The sequence below is a fragment of the Ochlerotatus camptorhynchus genome, unplaced genomic scaffold (genome assembly GCF_037179485.1).
Source record: "Ochlerotatus camptorhynchus isolate MF236.1 unplaced genomic scaffold, CSIRO-AGI_Acam_v1.1 ptg000222l, whole genome shotgun sequence".
Classification (NCBI taxonomy): Eukaryota; Metazoa; Arthropoda; class Insecta; order Diptera; family Culicidae; genus Ochlerotatus; species Ochlerotatus camptorhynchus.
Window position 1 is genome coordinate 5700458 of NW_027040712.1, and position 22966 is coordinate 5723423.

General features: G+C 35.3%; 1 protein-coding gene across 1 annotated transcript in view; it reads left to right on the plus strand.

Annotated features, from left to right (window-relative positions):
* Nucleotides 1–18700, plus strand: part of LOC135703800 (uncharacterized) — a gene marked incomplete at its 3' end in the record, with an annotated part of 203932 nt that extends 185232 nt beyond the window's left edge. Inside the window, exons 6-7 of the mRNA XM_065225123.1 lie at nucleotides 6173–6330; nucleotides 18559–18700. Of these exons, the coding sequence (XP_065081195.1) occupies nucleotides 6173–6330; nucleotides 18559–18700 (300 nt within the window). The remainder of the gene's footprint in view (nucleotides 1–6172; nucleotides 6331–18558) is intronic.
* Nucleotides 18701–22966: the final 4266 nt, after the last annotated feature.

A 22966-nucleotide genomic window follows, 5' to 3' on the forward strand; every position in this document is an offset into this window, starting at 1 on the left:
GAGACCAATGCTACCTCTTCACCTCTCCTATTCCAAGGAAAGGATGCTCGGTTATTTTTCAATCTAGATCAATGCATTCATTGTCATGAGTCATGTGATTGATGATTACTATTTAAATGAATTTAAAAGTAGAACACAAATTAAAAATGGGTTGAGCTTGGGATTGAACTCACGACCTTCTACTTGGAAAGCGGAAACGGTAACCACAACTCTACTGATTTCGTCGTGTTGTTCGACTGAACCAGTGTTGTAGAATAATGAATCGAATACGTCGTTTATAAAGCATTTACAAAGCATGCGATTGAAACATGGACAAATAGTGGTATAAGAGCTATTTTGCTGACTGTATTCACCTTTATACAGCCATATTGTAAAGCAATGCAATGAAATCTAAAAATGGAGCTAGAAAACAATTATTATACGTTTAATAAAGCATGTTATTAAATTAATTTAGAACAGTCGAAATAAAGTATCAATGTATGTGCAAATTAAACTTATTTAGTTTGTTATTAAATCAATTTCTGGCGTTGAATTGGGAAGGCAGTCAACTTTTATACAGCTTTTAATAAGTAAATTAATCAGATCAGAACAAACAGTGGAATAAATGTGCATCTCTCAATCTCAATGAGCTTTTTTTCAGCACATAATTCGACAACTCGTTTTATTTATAGCATTTATTCAATATACATACTTGTTTGTGACTCTGAATTGTTTGTTGGATAGCTTCTAAAGTAGCCAAAAAGTTGCTTTTGAACTTTACATGCACTCTATGGAACTTGAAAGTGGGTTTTATCGTTGAATGCGGAACTTTTGGTTGCTTGGGAAGAAAGTTCTGCCGGAACTTTATTTGAACTTTATGGAACTTTAAAATTCTGTCGGAACTTTATTTTAACTTTATGGAACTTGAAAGTTCTTTCGGAACTTTATTTGAGCTTTATGGAACTTGAAAGTTCTGTGAGAACTTTATTCAAACTTTATGGAACTTGAAGGATCTGTCGGAACTTTATTTGAACTTTCTGGAACTTCGAAGTGAGTTTTGTCGTTGAATGCGGAACTTTTGGCTACTTGGGATTGCTCTGCCTCTAGTGATAAAAAGAAAATGTGAATATTGTCTCTATTATGATACAATATTTTAAAATGTTAATGTATCAACCTTATTTGGGCAGTTATATTTATCAGAGAACTTCAAAATAGTTTAATTAAATTCCAGAAAATTACACGAAGTTTGGGTAAAAACCAAGGAGTTTCATAGCTCTTTATAGCAATTTTGAAAACTTCAAGGATGGCGGGTTGGTAGTCTTTATTTAGGAGACTTTCATCCCAAGGCTGGGTCATCTCTGGTCTCCAGGGATATTCCATGAACTTTAGGGAATATCCGAAACGTAACGTTTGCATTAAAAAAGAAGATTTTTTTTCGAAACGAGCTAGAGAAAAAAAAACTACATAAAATAGAACCAAACTTGTAATTTTGCTTGTGAATAGTGCTTATTGATTTACTAGAATGAATTAGTTCATTTCATTCCAGCCTTTTCTGATAGCTTTGCGATAGCTAGCTGGGACCCTAGCCATAGTGGTCGATTTTATTTTCTATGTCTGTTCGACCACGTTTTTTGTAATAAAGTAATTGGAGTAGATTTTTGTGTTGGGATTTGAGCAGAAATTTTCAATTGGACGCAGTTGAGAAAAATAGGGAGGGTAGAAATTTAGAGTTGGATGAAATGAACAAGTGTTCGGGTGAAGTTTCCCAACTTTTTCGGCCACAACTACAGAAAAGCAATACGCATCACTTTGGTGGTAAACATTAAACATATGACCGCATGAAATACCATAGTAGAATTTATCGCTAGATGCCTGAAAATGTCTTCTTTTTTAATGCATACGTTACAGAGATATTTCGAAAACTTCAGAAATGTTCCGAAAGCTACAGAAAAATTCTAAACTTTGTGAATTTCTTTCTATAAGAGCTTTAGGGGTGATTTCCGAGAACTTCAGGGCAGTTCTATGAACTTCAGTTCCAACAACTTAAAAAAAACCCGAATTTATCCACCTATGGTGTGATCAGACCCTTCTTACTTATTCAAGTTTATTTATTTTATTGCCATTATCAGTGACCAAGCCCCCCACCCCCGTGTCATCCAGTGACGCTACGCCACTGCCTGGGGGTACCCGGAATATATCCGGGTGTAGTCTATTTGGTGAGGCTACCAATCACCTTATCATCGTATTTTAATGTGATTTAATGGGTTTTAATTCAATTCATATTCAAGCAACTTCCCCGGGGTACCCGAAGCATGTCCAAGTGTGTCCAATGTGGTCTGGAACACTTAACACGACTTGCATTGATCTTATTTTTGAATTCTGTAGTAATTTGATGTGTCGCATGATGGTTTTGATACGTTTTCCGTTAAATCCAGCGTGAAGGCCCATATTCACCGGATCTTATTCCGGCCATATCTCCGGAACTGGTTCACCGATTCCAAAACCGTTCAATAGCGTTCAATGGGATCCCAAGACCTATCATTTGGCGCCGAGTTTGTCCAAATCGGTTGAGCGGTTGCTGAGAAACGTGAGCGCATTCATTTCGTTACATACACACACACATATACACATACACACGTACACACACACACACAGACATGTTCCGATCTCGTCGAGCTGAGTCGAATGGTATATGACACTCGGCCCTCCGGGCCTCGGATCGATAGTCGGTTTTTCAAGTGATATCTATACCCTTCTTTGTAAGAAGGGTAAAAATGCAAATTTAACTTAACTTTAACAATTAAAAAAAAAAAAACTTAAGGAAGGTCAAACAGTTTCGGAAAGGTACTGAGAACTTTTTGATGCATAGCAAAAATTTCGTAAATTTACATTAGTTGAACCATACAGCAATACAATTTTAATTTTACGTGAGAGTGTTTAATAATCCATGCATTTGCTTGAATTTTACATGAATCTGCGTTTTGACATCGCAGTGAAAAGTTCAGTTGAATTTAATTTAATTTTCAACGAACAACACTTAAAATTTACATGAACGTGTGTTTCAATAAATTGAACTACTGATCGTTAAACATGTAATTTTATATTCGTAAACCTGCTCCAGTTAACAAAATATTTTTATCTTCAAAAACTACAGGAAAATAATGAGATATTCAAGAACTTTTCAGATGATTCAAGAACAAAGTTTAGAAAATTTCATATAAATCATAAAATCATACAAACAATGGAAAACTTTATGAAAGTACCTTAATATAAAAAAAATGCGGGACCTTCAAGAAATTCTGAGAATTTCATGAAACTTTCAAAAATTTAAAAGAAATTCCAAAAACTTTACCGTACTTCCGAGAGCTTCACGAATGTTGCTAAGAAGTTCTGAGATCATTTAGCGTAACTTTCGATAGTTATTGTAATGCAATTATTAAATTATGAAATGGCTCTCGGCTTTGTGGAGTCCTTGTGGACATTTGAGCCTAACAAATAAACTAATTGAAACAAAAGTTCCGATAGCTTCAGGGCTTTTCTATGGGAAAACTTTTAGAAATTTAGTGAAGATCAAATAGCTTTAGGGTAGTTCCATTTACTTCTGAAAAAATACAGGAACTTTACAGAAATTTCTAATACTTTAATACTTAGAAGAATACTAGAAGTTTCAACACTTCAGTTGTGTCAAAATATCTTGAGGGAAATTACGTAGCTTCGGAAAGTTCTGAGAACCCAGCAGGGCAGTTTCATGAAAGTCAGGAAAATTGCAAGAATCTTCCAGAAGTTTAAAACAAAATAAAATCCTTAATTTGTTTTCCGTTGATCTTTATGCCCATACTGAGTACCAACGCTACCAACGCCAAGGAGCCCAGCTCCCACACTTGGACCCTACCTATCGATACATCAACACATATTCCTCGGATCAACGGCTTTACTTCCTTTCCGAAGGAAGGCGTGATCAGTGATTTTATGGCTCAGAAAATCCCGGTGGCACCGACTGGGATTGAACGCACGCCCTTTGGGATGATAGGCAATCACGCTTTTTACTACACCACCAGTGCCGCCGAGTTTCAAAAATTAAAGATTATCAAAAATTGAAATAATAATCTTCCCAGAAGTTGCGAGAAATTCATGGATGTGCAGAAAAGGTGGGGAAGTTTATAAATCTTTACGGCAGTTTTATTAGCTTCAGGGCAAATCCAGCATCATCATCAGTAACAACTTCAGAAACGATTAGAGAAATTCAGGGTAGTTCTCAAAAAATGAACGCAGAATTTCCAATGAAGAACCTCATTAAAGCTAGGTCTAGAAATCTCTAGGAAGCTCAGTCCCAGTAACTTCAGGAAAGTCCCAACTTTCGGGGAAATTTAAAGTTCAGTTAAGGTTAGCTTTTATTAATTTAAGGTAGGACCATTTGAGAAGTTCCGAGGATATCAGGGAGGTTTATAGAACTCCTGAAAAGCGAAGAAATCTTCAGACATATTTTGGAGCTGAAGTCCAGAGATTCTTAGGGGACTTTAATGATTTTCATGACAGTTCCATTTGCTTCAGGGCTGTACCAAACACTTCAGGAAAATTGTGAGAACTTCAGGGTAGTTTTGCGAGAACATCGGGGATAATCAGAGAATCTCAAAGCAGTTAAATTTACGTCAAAGTTTTCAAAAAATTCTGCAGTTTAATTATTTTCAGAGATGTTCCAAGTATTTCAAGGAAGATAAGAAAATGTCAAAACAGTTCCGTTAATTAATTGCAGAATTTATTAAGAGGTATCGAGAAATTGTGAAGTATCCCAAGAATTTGAGAAATGTTTTATTTATTTTTTAAATTGCGAGTTATTCAGAGAAGTTTCTTGAAAATCAAGAATATTGTTGGAAGTTAAGAGAAGCTCCACGAATTCTATGAAAATTTAGGGAACTTCATGGATGAACGAAATCTTTAGGCAAGTCCAGGTAAGTTTCGAGTTTTTAATTTAAGTTCCAACCGATATAAGAAATATCGATAACTTAAGATAAACTGTGGGAGCTTCAGGATAGATGAAAAAAATTTCAAGGCATTTCAATTAATGTCAGTTGGGTTGCGGAAATAAGCGGGAACTTAAAAAAATATAAAAAATTCAAGGATGTCTAGTGAATTTTTATTGAAGATCAGAGATCTTTAGGGCAGTTCAAATCACTTTAGAGAAGTTCTGAAATCACCGGAAAAGTCTAGACTCAGTCAGTCGGTGCTGATTACAGTTTTATCGAGCAACGTTATGTTTTTCTACACATTATATTTAAGTCTAATTTGCAACAAACTTGTATGTTTTAGTAGTTCAGAAATCAGTCTACATTATGCTCTTTTGTCGTGTATATCTATTTTTTTCTGAAGGAAGTATTACTGCTGCCTAAAGCTACAAAAAATTTAAAACGGCAATTTTCAGTGCTCAACCTGTAAAATCTCTATCTTGTTAGACTCTTATTTCTCTTCGATCCTTGTTTGGACCTTATCCGAGGTAAAACTGCTTGGCATTCGACTTGGAAAATTCCTTTTCAATCCTTCAGGTTCGTTTATTAATAATTTCAGCCAATTGCAACGATTAATTTCCTTTATACTTAGATAAGATTTAGTTTTAGTTTTAAGATGTCAATTGTTATACTGACATGCAGGTTTAATATACTGAATTGGCAAGGCAGGAACATTGTAAAAACACTTAGATATATATCATAACAATTAAGGCTGGTGATTTACTGTAGTAGCTGGAGCACCTAGGTTAAAATGAAATGTAATTTATTTTGAATTTGGAAGTTGATAGTTTGTAATCGTCAACTTCACGCATGAAGTAACAAAAGACTGATTCGAAATTTTAATAATATGAATTCATATCAAACACGTCATGTGGATTAGTTAGCGCAAAATTTGGAAGGCTATTCACATTGATCTGAGCACTGTGGAATGTTGAGTTTAATCATATTAAATAATGCTGCATGGCATTAAGTTGGAGGGTAACCTAACACAAAATTTTATATTGAAAATATTCATCATAAGAAATTAAAGTTGTATTTAAATCTACCACTGAAAAACACAACAAAACCGACACTTGAATTTGACTTGAATAATAAATTACAAAAGGGACAACGAAAAACCTTTCCGCTGGTTGATTTTCCGCTCATCCAATACCGAATTACACATGAACTGTTTGTTGTATCCTTTGCAGATGATGCCGAATGTGAGCTGAACTGTAAACCGATTGGTATGCGCTACTTCGCTACACTGAACAAGACGGTTATCGATGGTACACCTTGTAGCAAACCGACCGAGTATTTCCGGCGAAATAACAGTGGCAGGGGAATTTGCGTAGACGGAATCTGCAAGGTAAGTAACAGTATGCAAACAGCGGCGGAGCGGTGCTGTGGTATATATCTACAGAACAAATTCCGGTTGGTGAATGGTATGAAGAAGATTCTGATATGGGAACATATTACACTTTTCACTGTTGCGAACCGAGTTTTGGTTAACAAGATAAACCTCATGGATGGAACTTTGAGTAAGCACACGGATTGATTTTACATGTTAAATTTTCTCAGTGCATTCTCTCTATGCATCTACATATCCGGAAACACGCAAAGCTACCGATTTTAATGTGCTAACATGGTTCGCTTTGCTTTCACCATTGTTTCTTCCGGCGAAGAAGAAGCACAAGATTTACATTTCAATCTATTTGTAACCCGATTTTACTAAATGTTTTACATATCAAACATGTAAAGGCACTTCACCGCTTTCGACTTATAAAGCGTTGAATTTCGCCTAAACTGATCCACGCATTCACGATGGATCGAGCAAGAACACCCAACGACCCAACAAAAAATGAACATTTTGATTTAAGACCTATAAACCTAGAAATGCTGTTCCAGCCAGTGACAATTTGCTCGGATCGATGCCACACATTTAATTCAAGGGGCGATCAGAAAGAGAAACAAATGATAACTCATGCTTCGATTAATAAATTATCATCGGTTTCGCTTTCAATCGCTACCATGGTGATGCAGTTTTGCGTGTTTTCCCCCTTTGCCCTCTCAGTTGTAAACGCACATATCCGGAGTGATTTGAGATTTGGGCGTAATTGCTTTTGTAAACAAACGCGTCAATTACTGATTTCTCTTGAATAAAAGCTCAATCTCACAAACAAACTATACCAAATGATAGAGGAATCATTCCTCTACCTCATAGTGTTGTTACTTTTCGAGATTGAGCTTTTATTTGCGAGAAATCGGTGATTGACGTGTTTGTTTACAAATGCAATTACGCCCAAATCTCAAATCACTCCAGATATATCGGATTCAATAGCCTGCTGCTCCTATACGATTCCAGCAAGCATGAATGGAAGCATCGTCAGAGACTTAATTGGATTATGAAACTATAAAGTGCCGACGCACTGTGAGATCAACTCGAAGCGAGGAATTGTAACAGTGTAGTTACGGCGGGAAGCAGGATCGGAAGAGTGCCACAAAACTCGATACTCATGTTGCACTAATTGATTGTATAAAAAAAGTTGTTTCAGTTTCACTTGACGTATATTGATCTCGGATTGAAATTCAATCAGCAATGATCATCTGGAAATTAATTGAGAGCATATGCCAGGGTTTGTTTGCGACTGGTGCCTCATATATGTCTATTAGTTGGTAATTCACGGGTTATTCAGTGTGCTTTGTATTGTTTACTTATATTTATTGCTCACTATAGTACTCACTATTAAGGCTAGTAATCACCTTTCCAGGAAAACTTATTATTATTATACAGATAATTTAAGGAAAATCTGTTCGAAGCTAATTCCTAAATATTTGTTTTCAACAAAAATTTCTTTAGACACTACACACAAAAACAAGGTTCTGAGAGGTTTGGACATGTTCGAAGTTGCACTTTCTGAAAATCAAGATTACGAATAATATAAGTTAAAAAATTTATTAAAATACATTATAACAAAATACTCACTTAGAGCCGTTCCAGGCAAAATAGCAAAACACAAAATTATACTTGACCTTCTTCGATTTGCATAATAGTTTGCAATGGGTAATCATCATTGGGGAGGGGGCCCAGGGGGAGGACCTGTGGCATTTTTTATTTTGTTAAACTACAGTTAATTAGAAAATCTAGAATTACCATTCAATCAAAAGGCGTCAAAACTATTTGTTATTTTTTATGTAGGATACATTTCTACTTCGTCCAATAATACAACCCTTTATGGCAAAGCTTACTATTATTTTCATGTTGAAACATTAAAATGTATTGTATTTATTTCATAACAACGCTTAGGGGGGTCTTAAAAGCAAGCATACTGATTTCTAACAAGCAATCGTTTGTTCCAGCTTTTTGTAATGAAATTTCATATTTTCCGTATCTCATAAGGATTTAAGGATCTCACAATTAAGAAAATTCTCATGTTAGATAGTTCTCAGGGTTAGATAATTCCATGAATTTTGTAACTAGATTTCTTTAGATCAACAATATTTAATCATCAAAGAAATCTCAGACATAGGTACCAACATTAAATTTCAGGACTATTCATTATTTGTTTATAAATGTCTTGCTTTCAAATAGAATAAATACACTTAGGTCAAAGAAATATAAATTCAAAATATATGTCAATGAACAATTCTTAAAATTCTGAAAGTTAATTAAAAATAGTTGTGAGATCCCAATCCCATATGTTCTCAAGATTATGTAACCAAAAAATAGATATCTTTGATGCAGATTGTAAGTATCAGTTATCATAATTTTAAGACTAAGATAAAACTGCAAGAATATTTGAAAAAAAAAATCAAGAAATTCAATTATCGTACTATATTTCTGAAATATATTCGATCAATTTTATTTTCAGTATAGAAAAATATCAAATAATCAAAAGTTTCAAGCTCATGGACCAGCTTTGAATCTCCTGGACTTCAAAATAAAATAGTAATTAAAGATCTTGGGAAACTTATTTAGATTCTGAGATTTACATCATTTTTCGATAGGAAAATTCTTTGAGATAATAATAACAACAAAATTATGATTTTAAAACTTCGAAAAATCTTGAATCTCAATTATAGAAGAATCATGAAAAATCAGATTATAATTTGAATTTCTTTAAGTTTTTAAGATACCTACTGGATTTTGAATGTCCAGATTCTAATGTTTGATTAAAAATAAAAATTATTAAGCATTTTGTTTTTCGATTACTCGGACTAACTACTTCTTAGATCACGGAGTTAGCATTAGCATCGAACAAGTTGCACTATATCGTAGGTGGTACGAATTCAAAATTACTGTTTACTGGACAGATTACTGGACAGATTTCTGGACAGATTACTGGACAGATTACTGGACAGATAGTAAGTAGGAAATTATTACTATCTCCCAGATACATATTCATATCCCGCGCCAACAGTTAAGGATTGTCCTGGCCACGTCCTTACAACTGGTAGGGATAGGAAAGGTATGTTTTAGTTCAACATTTACTTAAGTGATATGCAGAGAACTCTACGACCTCTCATAAATGTCTCGTGAATTTAGGAATTATGTTAGTAGGGAAGGTAAGCTATTATGTAAGCAGTCAGTGTTGCTGGAAAATGTAGTTCAAATGGGTAGATCATAAATTTTTTATAAAATTTAGACACTCTGCAAGTGAAATTGACAAGTTTTATGTGTCAAACGTATACTTTTCAACCTTTTCTTGTAATTACAAAATATCATTATAGTATCCAATAATTCCATAATTCTAAAAACATATTGTATTGCGAAGTGATTGGAAGCAATCCTGTTTGCTCCAATTTTTAGCATATAAAACGTTTATAAAGACTAGAAATACTCAGAGGAAGAGATCAGCAGATAGAATTTTTTGAACCAAATGTACTGTCAAAATCTGGGTGAAACGAACATTCTTACTATAAATATTCAGAGAATTTTTATTTATTACTAGTTCAAATTTATTAATTGATCTTTGCTGGTTAATTAATGGGCCCAAGAATTGTGCAAAACATTACGATGCACTAAATTATTTATTACTTTGCACTTATTATTATTTTATTATTATTGGGAGCTGGAGCTGCGTGACAGATTTGTTTTCAAGACTTGACCCATTTGAATAAATTTTGCTTCTATTTTTGAAAATATAGCAGAAGGACTAACCTATGTTGGCAGCTTGAACACTGGATTCCGTGTGTATTATTTCAAGATAGTTTATTGTTATTGTTATTGTTGTTGTGCCATGCTGGAGGGGGAATTTATTTATTTATTTATTTCATCAACCGATGTAGACTAGTACAAATACATATACAAATTTGTTTTTCTTAAGAATATTAAAAAATATATTGTCAGCTATTATATTTTTACTTCCTACGAGTTATGATTCCGTATGGAGTTAAAATATTGTTTTAGTTTATGCCGAGACATTGAAAAGTCAATGGTTTCGCAGTATTGATTGTAAGACGCCATCATGCGATTTAATGGCCCAAATTTTGCATAATTTGTGCGATGATGGGTTACGGCAAATAAATTTCGATTTCTGAGTTGTCGAGTAGGTACATAAAAATTTAATTTTGATAAAAGTTCTGCTGAGTTAATGCGCTGCGAAACGATATCGTTTACAAACGAAACCATTGCGTATTCACGACGCTCTTTTAATGTTTGTATGTTTATAAGCATGCAGCGTGCTTCATATGATGGAAGAGGAAATGATGTCCAACCTAATTTACGAAGGGCATATAATAGAAATTGCTTTTGTACTGATTCTAATCTTTCTTCGTGCGTGATTGAAAATGGAGACCATACAATGCTGCAATATTCCAGTATTGACCTCACATAGGCAATATATAGTGTTTTAATTGTGTATGGGTCCTGAAAGTTATAGCAAAAGCGCTTGATAAAGCCTAGCATGTTATTTGCCCTGTGAATAATTGTATTGTAATGGTCTATGAAAGTTAGTTTGGAGTCTAAGATAATCCCTAAATCCCTGACTCTTTCACATTTTTCTACATTCTGATTTCCTAATGCAATTGAAATGTTTGATGGTGTTCTTTTTCTGCTAAATGATATTAAGTTGCATTTTTTTACATTCAGTTCTAATAGGCTTTTTTTACACCATGTGTAGAATATGTGTATTTCACTCTGGAATATATTGATGTCTTCATCATTTTTTATTTCCAAAAAGAGCTTCATGTCGTCGGCATAGATTAGCAATTTTATTTTTTTGAGAATGAAGGAAATGTCGTTTACGTACAGAATAAAAAGAAGAGTTGAGAATTGAGCCTGGTCACCAGTGTAATGTTCATGACCAATTGTACACCTTTCATGCAGCAATCAAATACATAAAGATGAGATGGCTGTTAGTTAATGACTTATACGAGTCTATTAAAATCAGCCGAATATTAAATAAGGGTTAAATTGATCCTTAACATAGAAGCGTAGATGCATAGGTGAAGGATAAGAGAAAGGAGAGGCAAATGTTTTGAAATGCAGAATTAGATGTCGTCGAGATTGAATGCGCATGCTTAAATAACGTTGATCCAGATACCTATCGTATAAATTTGCATATCATCTAGTTAAGATTATTGTCAATAATACTTACATTTCGATAAAGATGATGCTACCTATTTTACCTTTTATGTGATACTCATCATCACAGAATTGAACCTTGAATCGTAGACCAGGTCCATCAACAATACACTCGTTCCGAGAAGGGGCTCATGGTCATCTTCTTCTTCTTCAGGTTCGCTTACCGCCCGGAATGAAGGCTTGGTGCGGTTAGTAATATCAAACAGTGTAACATGCAAACGAAAAAGAGATACAACCAGGATTAGTTTCTTAAAGTAATAGTTTCATCTTAATACCATATATCAGTGACATTGACTCACTCTGAACCTACATTTGAAGTTATTTTGTATTATATGGTTACTTTGCTACTCACATGAAATGTTGTGCAAGTACCACAAGTTCAACAACGCCCAACTATGGACAACTCAATGTTAATACTCGGAAAAAAATCCGTTCCCGAAAACGGGAACGGACCGTGAACTAAAAATCACGGCCAACTATCCAGAACAAAATTTTCTCAAATATGCACCGTGAACTCTGGTTCACGGCTGTGGTTCACGAATATGGGAACTCTTTTTTTCCCGTGTACCATTTACTTGTTGAATAAGCGTACACCAACATGATAATCTGCTAAAAAACACCTAAGAATATATAGAGAAAAAGCTCAAAAATACAGTTTTAACTGATGGACCCTGCAGACACACGGTGCTGCACGGTAATGTGGGCCGTCATAATGGTTCATCAACTGAAGCGATACATTTCTCAATTTTTCAACGTTATCCCAACGTAAGCTTAATATTATCACCCATATGCCCGTCCACGCCCAAAACCCATCCACCACATCTTTTGGTCGAATACTGATTAATTTGATTCGATGATTTATTGACGGTTGTTAAACAAAGATTTATGCGACTTTACTTGTTAACATGCTTGTAATTTTAGGACAAGCTGCGTTTACTGTGCGAAAAATAACTAGAATATCATAACTCAAAAAAACTGCTAACTGCTCATGTTTGAAAGAAGGAAAAATCCCTTAAAATTGTAAAAACCTTTTTTAAATGAAAGTTTAGACAAGCTGCGTTTACTGTGCAAAAAAATAATAAGAACCAGGGGTTGAAACAGTTGACGTTTTTTACTACACTCGCTTCGTTGTAGTGCGCGACAGTCTGTTTGTATTCGAACACTCATGCCCTACCGTCGTCCCTCTCACGTAACACGAGCGGTAGAATAACATTCGAGCTAAAAGAAAATTATCAAAATAGCTATCATATGACATGTGTAATTTCGTTGAAATTCCTTAATTTGGTGTAAATCAAACCATTTCTGATCAGAAATATTATTACTAGGACATCATTACTTGCTATTTTCAGAATTCACACAAGTACAACATCAGCAGCTCTTAATATGAGAAAAACTAAAATACATACATACGTGAAGGTCTTCGGCGACCGTGTCGTATGACAGAGCCTGTTATATGACATTTTAGTTTGGTACTGTACTATGATAGCTTGTTTTGCAAGTGTCGAAGGCAAAGGCAGTCAATTATCACAGAAAATGTGTCGACTACCGTGACCGCTTACAAGACTGATAAGAACATTAAAACTCCAAAAACTGCTCATGTTTGAAAGAGGGAAAAATCTAATATTCCCGGAGAACTTTGAGATTTGGGCGTAATTGTTTTTGTAACCAAACACGTCTATCGCCGATTTCTCGTTAATTGAATATCAATCTCGCAAACAAAACATACAAAATGATAGAGGAATCATTTCTCTACTTGTTTGTGCTGTTATTTTTTTAGATTAAGCTTTAATTTGCGAGAAATCGGCGATTGCCGTGTTTGTTTACAAAAGCTATTACGCCCTAATCTCAAAGTTCTCCGGATTTTTCAAATTCTGATTTGTCTTAATTTTATGACAAGCTGCGTTTACGTGAAGCAAGAGTTTGAAACATTCAGGAATGGGAAAATGTCTTTAGTACCCAGAGAATTGAGTAAATGTTCCAGTGTGTAGTCTTCAGATTTACCGTTCTGCTCGTGTTTTTGTTTGCGTTAACGGAGCGTAGCGACGGGCAAGCATCTTCTAGAAACTTCTAAAAGAAGCTACTAAAAGAAGCTTTCAAAAAAAGTTTCTGTTAGAAGTAATTTGAGAAACAAGCTTATAAAATAAGCTTCTAACAGAAACTTCTAAAAGCTTGTAGAAGACGCTTTCCTTTCGCTGCGCTCCTCTAACTAAAAAAAACCACGAGCATATTAAAAAATTTGAGGGGTACACAGTTTATTGAATATTTCATCGATACTTTTTTTTCATTTGTCTTTATTATACAGTATCATTCGACATAAGCATGGTCAGATTATCTGGTTTGGGTTAGTTAATCCGACTGCCCATACTTAAAATCAAAACAAACTGATAGCATGCTTACAGCATAAATCTGAAAACTTACAGCATATTGTATTCAAATGCGTGTTAATATTTTTCAATCCGGATTTTTCCGGATTAACGGGGTTCTGATTTTTAAGTCGTTGGATTGTTGAGTGTCGCATAAGTGGGGGGGGGGGGGATAGTTTTGTGTAGAATTTTAGCTATGGATCGTTATTAGGGCTGCCATTTAGGAATCTAATAGTTTTCAAACATTGTAAATCTCTCAAAGTATTCGGCCAAACGGCATCCGGCTAAACGACTCATTCGGCCAAACGGAATTCGGCTAAATGGCCGGACACCAATCGAAAGCTTTTGAGCTCTTAAGATGTCTGACAAACTGCAACGAAGTTTCCTTAACTAAAGCAACGGTCCCTGAAGATCTTAGAAGTTCCTTGCACTTATATGAAGTTTTATGCAGTTTCTCAAAATACTACGAAATTCCCAAATATTCTACAAAGTTTGCTGCACTTCTACGTTTCTTTTCGTTGATTTTCCGCGAATTTCCACGTATGGAATTTCTTGAATTTGTTCGTAATTCCCTTAACTATCCAAACTCACGAGACTTCAATAAAGTGAAATCATATGAAGATCCCCGAACAATAATGAGGTTCCCTAAAATTAAATAATGTTTAAGTTCTACGAACATCCCAAAACTTAAATAGAGTTCCCACTTCACCATAGCCGGTCGAACTCCATACAAAACTAGAACGGCATTACCGTTCATACTGGCGACATCTCTCTGATGAGACAACAAAACCCTACCCCCAAGCTCCTCCCCTTATCCTATCTTTCGACAATGTACCCCTTTAACCTCGGGTAAGCCGCGAGTATTCTGCCTACCCGAGTAAAGGATTATACTAGATTGATAACAAGATTTGATAACCGAACATGTTATCATTGTGGTTGAATATACAGCCAACATAACAAATATTATAACAAAAGAATACTCCTTAGATATCACAATAATAACTGATTTAGTTATCATTGAAAACATCTTGATAACAAATCCTGTGATCCATGCGAATTTTTTCAACAAATTCCAAATTATTTTATCGATTTGGTATAACAGCCTTATGCTGATAAATTAAATATGATTGGCAGTGTTTTTATTTCTTACCATCCAGATGATTTTGGAAGTTTTGAACTTATCTTGCATCATTTCATTTTCTTTCACGATAAAAACTGATAACAAAATTAGTCGAGGTTGATAACTAAATTAGTTATGTGATAACAACTGAAAACAAAATGATATCTGGAACAACAAAACTTGGTTTCAGGATGATATCAGGTTGTTTTTTTACTTTGCTCGGGATTTTACTTTGCTCGGGTACCCGAGCAAAGTAAAATATCAAATTGATAAAAAGTTCTATTACCCGGTTATCACTTTTTGATAACTGAATATGTTATCATTATGGTTGAATTAACAGCCAACATAACAAAAATGATAACAAAAAATTGCTCGTTGGATATCACAAAAATAACTAATTTTGTTATCATTGATAATATCTTGATAACAAATTCTGTAAGCCATACAAATTTATTCCATAAATTTCAAATCATGTCCGAGATTTTGATATCAAAGCCTTACGCTGATAACTGAAATATGATTAGGGATTAAAAGCACTATTTTTTATTGTTTCAATGCGAATAATATTTGAAGTTTTGAACTAACATTGCATCGTTAATAAATAAATATTGAATTTTTCATAATACCATGATAACAAAATTGATCAAGGGTGATAACTAAATAAGTTATGCGATAAGAAGTGAAAACAAAATGATATCTGGGAAATCAAGACTTGTTATATAGATGATATCGGGTTGTTATTCTACTTTGCTCGGGATCCCGAGCAAAGGATTATACCAAAATGACAACAAGCTATGATACCCGGTTATCCAGATTTGATAACTGAACATGTTATTATTGTGGTTGAATAAACAGCCAACGTAACAAAAAATATAACAAAAGAATATTCTTTGGATATCACAAAAAATGCTGATTTAGTAATCATTGAAAACATCTTGATAACAAATTATGTGATCCTTACAATTTTTTTAAACAAATTTCAAATTAATTTATCAATTTGGTATTAAAGCCTTACACTGATAACCAAAATATGATTGGCAGTGTTTTTTTATTCTTACCATGCGGATAATATTTGAAGTTTTGAACTTACCTTGCATCATTTCGTATTCTTTCATGATAACAAAATTAGTCGAGGTTGATAACTAGATTTGTAATGTGATAACAACTGAAAACAAGATGATATATGGAATAACAAGACTTGTTTTCAAGATGATATCAGGTTGTAATTTTACTTGCTCGGGATGGCATTAAGTGAATTTTGCTACAAACAAAGAATAATGAATTATCGGCTACGTAATGCTAACGCGATTGAGCCTTCCAAATAAACGATCTAGATAAAAAAAATCAAACTTGTCAAAATCCGTAGGGTGTTCATATTATCCCTAGTTCCAATCTTATCTCAGATCCTCGCTTTTCGAGCACGGAACAGGAGTAAAGGCCCAAGCGCAATGACAGCGGAAGCGGAACGGCAGCGGCAGCGGAAAAGCCCGATCTGAGTAAGCCTACTTGTACGATTGAAAACTAGTTAGAACCAAATCGACGTCGGTTAGGCTTCTTGATGTCATTTGTGACAACTGTCAAACTTTCCGTTTCCGTTCCGCTTCCGCCCACATTGCGTTTGGGCCTTAAGCATCTTCATGTTTAATCTTCATATATTTTATTTTGTTCTTATCAAATTAATGATCGCCTATAATCACATAATCGCATATCAGTCTCATGTAAATTTTTTCGTCAATTTTGAGATAGCAACGCTATATATTATCAATTGGCATCTACTTTCATATACCTAACGTGATAAAACTACTAAACTAAACTAAGAAATAATCGCATATGAGTCCCATCCTGAAATTCAATCGTCCATAGTTCAAGTTAATGTTCTGCATTTTGAATTGCCATATTTTTCGAAGAATTAACAAAAAATGCAAGCTTTATTGCAACTGAATTTATCTTCAACCAATTATCAATATATTAAGTATGATTTTTCAAATATTTACATGGAAATAGCACTTCGTAACTTCGACGGCCATTTCTCTATGCCTACATTTTCATATGAAACTGATATGTGATTATAGATACGGGTGTTCAATAATAAATGAGAATGATTTCAGTGCCGTCCAGCGCTTTTGTGAGAGCATCGCGACTAAGTTGCGTCGTACGACTGACCAATATTCATTGACGTTTTTTTGAAGAATAAACATTATTTTTTATTAAAATACTGAATTCGTTGAAATTTTTTTTACTAGCTATATCACTGAAAAAAATCTCATTTTTTATTGAACACCAGTTAGAGTGTGTGTGGGAGATGGTTGGCATGTTCTGGTGGAGTTTTGGGGATGTAGCTATATATTGATATATTGCAGCACACAATGTAAGCCCCCAGATTGACGGATATCGTAACAATGCTCGATGAGCAACATTAGTGAGTGTTTCGGATCCTAGATTGCGAGGCATAACGATTCGCGGGGGCTCTAAAGTTGGAGGACTTCTGCTTAGCCGAGCAGGTGCTGTTCATCAACTGTACGCCCTCGCAATTTCAGCTCGAAACAATTGGTCCTAGTGGGAATTTATGGGAAGTTTTAACACTGGGAATTTACGACTGGGACTATGTTAATTCATATATTAATTATATTAATATTAATTGCATATCTACTAGAGTGGGTCATCGTTATATGGAAAAACGCAAACTTTACCTCACCAATCGAGAATAACTCTTTTTAGATTGCAAAATTTGGGGACGATTGGTTGTAACGTTCTCCGTTAGGTTGTATTATATTTTTCTATTATTTCGAGCATCTCTTTTGTTTAGAACTTTTTCCAATTCAAGAACATCAAACACCCCTTTTCGATTCTAAAAATCCAATCCATCGCATACTATTATGTTATAGCAGTTTTAAAATTTGAATATAATTGCCGTTTCCAATGCAATAGGCCTTTTTTAGCTCATGGTTGAATCAATAGATGGCCAATAAGTTAACTTGTCCAACATAATTCAATGAATCGTGGTATGCGTCAAACATGATGATTCGAAGAATTTGAGGGGTCGAGAGCTCTTTAAAATAAATTTCTCGTTCACTTGAAAGAATTGTCGGCTAGAGAGCAGAAGTAAGCTTAGTGGTATTTATCTTCGGTTTTATTCTAATTAATGTTTTTTGGCGTGTTAAAATCACAAGGGCGAATACTCTGCCCTTGTGCATTGTGCGTTTACTACAAAAGCGAGCGTCCATCGGACATTTTTATGACGGGCTAGAAACCCGTACGCAATCCCTTGGCCATTTACCTGGCTTTGTACACGTGGTATATTTCCGGTGCGACTGCTCTGTGGCCCGCCAGTTTCTGGCAGTCAAACGGGGCGAAAGGTTTTTCCGTTGGCCTGCCTTGCGATTCCTGACGGGGTGGTTCCATTCCGTTCCATAGTGGTTGCGTAACGGAATCAGAGTACGTGAAGGCCACTAGGAGCACGTTGGCTACTTCGAACGGATGATCTGGTAGAGTACCAACACCCACCGACAACCTCCCCCGCACCTTTAGTTCGGCCGTTGTTCTCGTGAGCATCCACCGTCGACGCTACATCCCTGCTACGTCGCTACACCGTTAAGTCATCGCACAGCATACGTGCACCCTCCGCTTGCCGCACTGTCAGCTGCCAGCACATCAGCAAAACCCTGCGCAGGTATGTTTTATTCATGGCCATGAACACTCAATACAACACATACACTCACACACAGAAGAATTAAGAAAAGAAGGACAATATACATAAAATGAATTCAACATAGACTACCTTTTTACGTTCATTTACGTTCAAGATTCCTGTGGTAAATCAGTCCACCGGGTGACTTCTGCGTTACGTTCCGCTTTGCGTTCGTTTTCGGTTGCAATCATTTTTAGTTCATTTTCATTGCGTTTGAATTCACCTCGAAACCGTTCGGAAAACCCTAGAGATTTGCTTTCCTGCAACAATAGCTAAGCCGGGCAACCTTAGAAAAACACGACCAGTGGTCTCTCGTTATCGAGAGTGGCGCATAAGCCACTGTGTTTCCAGGAGTCCTGGAAGAGGACGTTCTACGACGGTTACATGGTTGTAACTCAGCTTTCCGCATTGCGTTTAAAATTTGTATAGAAATTAGTATGGGAAAACCAACTTTTTTGCATTTTTATCCCTAGAGACCACAATTTTGCATGAACCAATGAAATTTTCGCTCCAAAATACTTAAACGATTCCAAATCGGATCCTGACTAACCTCTCAAAATTTGAACCCATTTGGTGAGAAACTGAGATGGCACAAACCATTTGAAGTTTGTATGGGAATTACTATGATAAAACCAAGATTTTTGTTCATGTCTATCTAATAATTCACCATATCGGTCTGCTTCAAAAGCTTTCAACTGTACTTGTAGGAAATTTTCCCAACTACAACTTGCTGGAGACCACTTTTTGATTAAATGCAAGGATCGAAAGTTATCAATGGTTCAATGCGCTGATGTCTTATGATCATGCTCAATCAACTGCTCAGCAGGCAACATTGGGGCGTTGAATAGGACACAAAAATCATGTCTAGGGGTTTTGATCTAATTTCCGTCCTACTAAGCACAACCCACGCTTTACATCTCTTTTTTGAACGGGTTTAATCAAAAAATGAAATATTTCTGTCAAAGATGCATTTTAAATTTATTCACTTTTCCATATGTACCGTTTGAGTTGATAAATACTCACAAATTATTGAGATATTGTTAAAAATCTAACACTGCTTCTTAATTCTAAATTCGTTCTACGAATTTCAATTCCATCCTAACGCATTGAAACGCCATTAGATTTTCTTCGTCCTACGGATAAACGTAGTAAAAGGGGATTCGCTAGGAGCGCTTCTTTTGTTTTGAGAACAATGATCGTAAATATTCATACAATGCGCTCTAATAGGATTTATGTTGTAGCTAATGAACTGACACTTCGGAACAAACCTATTATTGATTTGTGCACGGTGAAATCATTGATATTATTGATCTTTTCTGATGGATAGAACGGAAATGGGCGATTACGACGAAGTAGCGCTCTACCCTACTATGTCACACTGCAAAATACAGTGTTGCCTATAGAGCAGCTGCTTGATCTTGTCATAAGTTTACCAATCTATTAAATAATTAATAACTTTTTCCTGTCTCGTTTTACATAGAAACGATTTTCAGCAAAGTTGTAGGTGAGAAAATTTTCTATAAGAATGGCTATCGAACTGTTTTGCAGCTCAATATGGAAAAACACTAGAAGGCAATGAACAAAAAGTTAAGATTTCCCATAGTAATTTACATGTAACCTTCAAATGGCTTGTGTGAAGTCTGTTTCTAACCAAATGAGTTGTAACTTTGGGAGGCTAATCAGGACCCGATTTGAAACCATTTAAGCACTGTGGAGCGAAAAAGTCAAATTTTGCATCAGGTGAATAACCGACGTTCTGTAAAACACAAACTGAACTTCGGTTTCGTTTGATGCAAAATACTGTACACAGATTATTTATTTACCGAGAAAGTCGTTAATTTCAAAATTTTCGTGATTTCACGAAAAGTCAGTAAAAATAATTACTGTGCACAAAGTAGTCTTTATATTTTTACCGACTGGTCAGCAAATTAGCCACCTTGTTTTACCGACCACGAATTGTAAAACTCTAACCTGTCAATTTTATTCCCGCCGCAATTGATCTCCAACAAATTTTGATTAACAAAATAGATGTTTGCATTGTTTGCTTTCACTGTCGATGCGCGATGCGCTGTTCCGGGGTACGTCAAAGGATTAAGTCGTCATATTAATTGGCATATTATAAACGGCACCAGGATTCGTGCTTTTATGACTGCACATTCACTTTTTTAACATAACTGGGTAACACGGTACAATAATGAACCAAATAACTGTCTTGTCAGTTAATTTGCAGCGAAATAAACAAAACAAAATTCCAAAATACGCAACTCGAACCAATTAATGAATGAACAGTTATTTTTGACAGATTGACTTAACGGACAGTTCGGTAATGCAAATTATTCAAAAACCCAGTAATATTTTACTGACTCCAGTAATCTAAAGTTAGTGTGTAAGTATTTTTAAAACGAAAAATTTAGGAGTGTAAATATTTAATATCTACCTGTCCGTTCATTTGTTAGTGAGGAGATGCCGTTTGAATTATTAGTCCAACTGCTATATTATTTCTATAAAAAGCTTTTATTTGAAATATTAAACTGCCATTCGGGCCACCCGCATATAGAAAACACAGAAGTAGTCGTACGTCAAAAACCAAAAACAGTAGAAAACAGAAGCTGTTTTCACCAGTTTCGTCTCAGACACAGGTACAGTCGGATTTAGCTTGTTGGGCTAACTTTAAGTGGGCTACGTTTCAGTTGGGCTCCCAAGTCAAACGTAATTTCTAACAGTGCTGATTCCTTTTCGAAATTTCGACCGGCTTCATGCAAAAACCGGCAAACGAGTGGACTTGTCTATGTTTTAACGGGACTTTAACCGTAAACGGTCATTCGTCCCTGCTCAAACGAGTGGAGTAATGATACAAATTATTTCAATGCGATACAACGAGTTGCTTCGTTGATGGTTGTCAACGCTATGGCCACAAACGAAGTGACAGGCTCGAAAACTTTGGTGACTAACCTTCTATTGTAATTTTTCAGTGTACCACATGGCAACACCAGTACTACTGGATTGTACCACATGGCAACACTACTATTGGATTGAACTAGCATTTTCACCAAATGTACTAGAATATTTTGGTTCTATCTCTTTCACTCTACTCAAAACTGAAATGCATAAAAAAATGACAAAATGATACGCACTCTTTGCACACTGTCAAAGAATCATTGTACACAAAATCAACTTTGTTCAAATCAAAACAAAAAAACTAACCCATCTGGTGGATGATGGCACAAGCTTCCAAGAAAATTCTATTACAGTGAACCACATTATTTTAATGGATTTCTTCGCCAGTAAGTCGTCTGTCACTTCGTTTGTGCTATGGCTGAAGGAGGTGTGAAATTAATTTCTGACTTATCAAGAAATTCACCCGAGACCTAGTTTAACAGCACTTTTTGCTTCAGGGGATAGAACAGCATCGAAAAGAGTATCCTGAGAAATCGTAGAATATATTAAAATGAAATATAATCATTACAATCCAATGACATTTGTGTGAATATATCTGACATTATATTGCACCACCAAAAGAGTAGGGAAGGGAATGGGGGTATTCGCTTTCAAACTGCTCTTATGAGATTGAGCAAATGCTTTTAAATAACCCATCAAAACAACTCGAGAGATGGGAAACTCCGAAGTTATTTTAGTTTTTATGTTTACTTTAATTGATATGAGTAAAAGACGAAAAGGATACAGTAAGCCCCCCATATCTAACTACGCCTATTATATGTAGCACATGTTTTTGAATACATCTGAACATACCAAATCGATAAGATAAGAAACTCCGAAGTTATTTCAGTTTGAAACTTTACTTCTACTGATATGAGTGACACCCCTCCCCCCCCCCCCTGACTACGCATATGAGATAGATCTATAGTTTTTGAATATTGCATATGAACATACCAAACCGATCAAATAATCCACTTCGAAATTATTTCAGTTTGGAGTCTGACTTTCATTGGTACACCGGCAGTGTTGGCAGAAAAAGGGATTTTTAGCATTTATTCGCAACATTGATCTTTGAACAGCTATAACTTTTTTTTTTCAGAGGCATTCTAGAACAATACATCCTTGAGCAAAGTTTTTATGCACTTCCTGGGCTATACTTTAACGTATTTAGATGCGTGGTTTGTGCAAAATCGTGGTCCCTAGTAATAAAGATGCAAAAGAAGTAGGTTTTCCCATACTAATTTCCAAACGCAATGCGGAAAGCCAGGTGACAACCAATCATCCCCAAATTATGCATAGTTGTTTGGGACC